Here is a 4,159-nt window from a genome sequence, read left to right as displayed (position 1 = left end):
TCCGTCACGTCAGCCCGGCCCACCATCGATCCCATGTCGTCCCCACAAAAAAACCCAATCCGTCCCTGCTACGAACTCTAGCTCACTCCACTTTCTTTCTCACTCTGCCCCCTCCTCTCCCCTCTCCAATTCCGACCCAATTCGACGACATGTTGAGCTCCGACTCGACGTTGAGTAGGATTTGGCCCTCCGCATTGCGTTGGAGCGGCCGAAGGTGGACACCGGGGGCAACACCGGATCTGCACTGTTGTCGCTCCTGCGCCGACGCAGTGCGTTACAAAAGTTGGCCCCTTGACGGGGTCTCAGACCCGAGGTGCGTAACGTAAAGGAGCCCGGCCTCGACCTTAACCAGGGCCCACTAGGCCCAAGGAGCATCAAGGAACCCTAAGAAGGAGAGGGAGTACCGGAACGGAGTCTGCACACATAGTTTACCCAGGTTCGAGCCTCCGAAGAGTAATACCCTATGTCCTGCTTTGTGATGGTGAGGGGATACCTCGTGCAGAGGATTACAATGGTGTTTGGGATGTCTATCGAGAGTTGAGTTCCAGATTGGATTCCTAATGAGGATCCTAGACATCCCTTTATATAGACATGAGAGGTCTAGGGTTTACACGGAGAAGATATCAGATTGATCTGGCCAGCCTCCGAGGCCCATCTTCTCCTATATGATGCCATTTGCCCTAGAAAAAATTAGGAGAGGACTTTCGAGATGAGACTTTCTTTGTCCTTTGTTTGATCACTTAGAGTAGTTCATCACGTTGCATTAGTAGTGTGGATATAGGGTGCCAGATACTCGTTCCATTCCACAATGTAGCGCCTATAGATTTTTGTGAAAGTCAAACTTTGCTAACTTTAACCAAGTGTATAGAGAAAACTTTCTACATCTACAATATCAAATATGTACATTCTGAAAATATAACTCATGATGTAACCAATGATGTGCATTTGGTATTCTAGATGTACCTACTTCTCTCTATAAATATGGTCAAAGTTTGTAATGTTTTACTTTTGCAAAAGTCTATAGGCACTACATCATGGAACGGATGGAGTATGAGGTAAACGGATGCAGAATGGATTATTTGAGGCATAACCAGTCATTGTGCGCGTTCGCGATCGTTTGAGGGCCCAGATTTGCCAAGTCTGCCTGTAGATGCTCTAATGTGTATGTGTGTAAAATTTCAGAATGAAATACCTTGAATTGCGAGGTGCACAAAAAGATAAAATCATGGACTTTGAGGATTAACAGTACATATGTTAAAAGGCCTTTTTTTGGTGTAGCTCTATTTCAACCAGAAAATTGTACACACATGCCCGTTATGACTCTAGGTATATGTGTACTTATTTTCAGAATTTTTGAAACTAAAGAGTGAACTTTGAACTTTGCAAATTCAGCCTCCATTTGAATTTTTTGTTCTTTAATTCCTTTTGAAATGTTTGTCCTAATTGGTTTCTACATTTCGATTCTGTTACTATTTACATCTGAGTTCCTTTGTTTCGATGCTACTTCCTCTGTCTCATAATATAAGAGCTTTTCTGACACTACACTAGTGTCAGAAAAGCTCTTATATTATGGGACGGAGGGAGTACTATTTATGTTAATGTTGGGTTTGCTATTTGCGGAGATGGCTTATGAACTTGTGCTGACCAACAAAACATGTTTCCTTTGCTGCTACTTACTTAAATTAAGTACCCTTCTCTGCTAGCTGTGTCAGCAGCACCACACCTTTGAGATGGATGGACACCAACACGCAGGCATGCCATGCAGGTATTACTCGTCCAAAACTCGCTGTGTAATAAGTTATGGAGCGACGGGTCCCTCTCCTTTGTACTTGGCCTGATAAGCCAGTTTTACTCAGTGACTTAACTAGTGCCTGACCAGTCAACTTATCTTATGTAGCAGTGGTATTGCTAGCCCTGTCCTTCTGTAGCGAGGACCATATGCGCGGTTCCTTGTGGAAAACATGACGTGCCACACTGTGTGCACTGCGCTTTGGTGCCTCCCACTGTGCAGACAGCAACCTCCTGTGCGCTGCTCGTACCACTAATTCGTGTGAGGCCGAGGTTTTTCCCGGCGTCCCAAACGCAAGCCTTTCTTTGCACGATGCTCTCTCTGGCCATGGCCGGTCACGTCAGGATCGTCACGTCAATCACCGCGCACTGGCCCCATCTGCGTCGCCCACGCGGCCGAGCTCTGCTGCTCTTAAACCCCGGGAAAACCACACTCATCAAACGCAAAGCCCCGGAACGGAACGCACTGGCGAATGGATACCACGATGCCGGCCTTCATTGCGGCCTTCCTGTGCCTGCTCTCGCTGGCCGCCGCGGTGGCGGCGGCCATGGACCCGGCGGAGAGGGAGACGCTGTTCCTCGTCATGGACGCCGTCTCCTCCGACCGGGACTGGCGCTCCGAGAGCCCCGACCCCTGCGGCGCGCCCTGGCCGGGGCTCGAGTGCAAGCCGGCGCCCGGCAGCGCGGCGCCGCTGCACGTCACGCGGCTGGACTTCGGCGTGGAGCCCAACCCGTCGTGCAAGGACGCGGCCACCTTCCCACCCCAGGTGCTCACCCTGCCCCGCCTCCAGTCCCTCTTCTTCGTCGACTGCTTCAACAACCCGGCCGCCGTCACCGCCCTCGTCCTCCCTTCGGCCAACCTCTCGTCCTCCACCCTGCAGCAGCTCAGCATCAGGGCCAACCCGTCGCTGTCCGGCGTCATGCCGCCGCAGCTTGTCAGGCTCAGGTCCCTCCAGGTGCTCACCATCTCCCAGAACGGCCTCGTCCGTGGTGAGATCCCGCAGGGCATCGGCGATCTCAAGTCGCTGGTGCACCTCGACCTCAGCTACAACTCCCTCTCCGGGCCGGTGCCGAGCCGGATCAGCGAACTCAAGGGCTTGGTCGGCCTGGACCTCAGCTACAACGCGCTGTCCGGCCCCATCCCCAGCCGGATCGGGGACCTGCGCCAGCTGCAGAAGCTGGACCTGAGCTCCAACAATCTCACCGGCGGCATTCCGGACACCATCGCCAACCTCACCTCCCTCACCTTCCTGGCGTTAAGCAACAACGGCCTCAATGGGCACTTCCCCCCTGGCCTCTCTGGTCTCCGGAACCTCCAGTACCTGATCATGGACAACAACCCAATGGACGTCGCGCTGCCGTCTGAGCTCGGCAGCCTCGCCCGTCTTCGAGAACTCCGGCTAGCCGGTTCCGGCTACTCGGGGCCGATACCGGCGGCGTTTGGTCAGCTGGCGAGCCTGACGACGCTTTCGCTCCAAGACAACAACCTCACGGGTGAGATTCCCGCGGGGCTGAGCAGGCTGCACAGGATATACCACCTGAACCTGAGCAACAACGGGCTGGGCGGGGCCGTGCCGTTCGACGGCGCGTTCCTGCGGCGGCTCGGCCGCAACCTCGACCTCAGCGGCAACTCGGGGCTGTGCCTGGACGTCGTGCGGGACGTCGGCGTCGGCGTTGGTGCCTGCCATGGCGGCGGCGGCGGTGATGGTTCGTTGGCGCGTGATTCGGTGAGCAGTGCTACGGGAGTGATGGCGAGGGGCTCCACGGACAGTTTCCGGTTTCGCCTGCTCGGCCCAGTGTGCGTGGTAGTGATCTCCTGCATCTTTTTTCCTCCGAATGAGTATGCGTAGTGTTGACAGAATTCGTATGTTGGTTACTGCCCATGTACGTACTTGTGTGTTGTAAAATTGTAATGCTAATTTGTCTACGGCGAGGCTTGTAGCAGAGTTGTACGTAGAAAGCTGTTGACTCTTCTCCATTTTTTTTTCTCTCTTGTCTTCTTCGCCACCGCTCCACCATCCCGGCCGTCCCCGTCCCGCCACACCCTTGCCGCAAGGAACTCGATGAGTCCGTCACCTTCAGCGGTACACTTGGGCTCCAAGCCGCTTCTCCGTCAGCATTCCACACCTCTCCTCCGAACATCGCGCAAGTACCGTTAGCTCCTACGATACTCGCCTTGCCCGGCAACTTTTCGGCAAAATGCCCGTGCTAAGAGGACTTTTGGATTGGTGTTGATGGTTACCCGACCCAAACTTTGGGGTCGACCAAAGGGTTGGCAACTGTTTGGATGGGCTCCAATTATTTGGCTCGCCCCAAGAGCAGCAAGCTTTAGCATTCAATTCGCGACCAACTTATTGGCTAGGTGTGGGCA

General features: G+C 53.8%; 1 protein-coding gene across 1 annotated transcript; it reads left to right on the top strand.

The window, feature by feature from the left end:
• Nucleotides 1-2,217: 2,217 nt before the first annotated feature.
• Nucleotides 2,218-3,766, top strand: LOC123070703 (receptor like protein 29). The gene has a single exon (XM_044493997.1). It carries the CDS (start codon nucleotides 2,262-2,264, stop codon nucleotides 3,636-3,638), a length of 1,377 nt encoding a protein of 458 aa, XP_044349932.1. The 5' UTR covers nucleotides 2,218-2,261; the 3' UTR covers nucleotides 3,639-3,766.
• The last annotated feature ends 393 nt before the right edge of the window (nucleotides 3,767-4,159 follow it).

Source organism: Triticum aestivum, chromosome 3B (assembly GCF_018294505.1).
Source record: "Triticum aestivum cultivar Chinese Spring chromosome 3B, IWGSC CS RefSeq v2.1, whole genome shotgun sequence".
Lineage (NCBI taxonomy): Eukaryota > Viridiplantae > Streptophyta > Magnoliopsida > Poales > Poaceae > Triticum > Triticum aestivum.
Note: the sequence above shows the minus strand (reverse complement) of the source record. Positions and strands in the feature narration are given on the sequence as shown.

Bases quoted from the DNA above. Each gene is read 5' to 3' on its own strand.
- LOC123070703 (XM_044493997.1), top strand. From the start codon at position 2,262: ATGGATACCACGATGCCGGCCTTCATTGCGGCCTTCCTGTGCCTGCTC.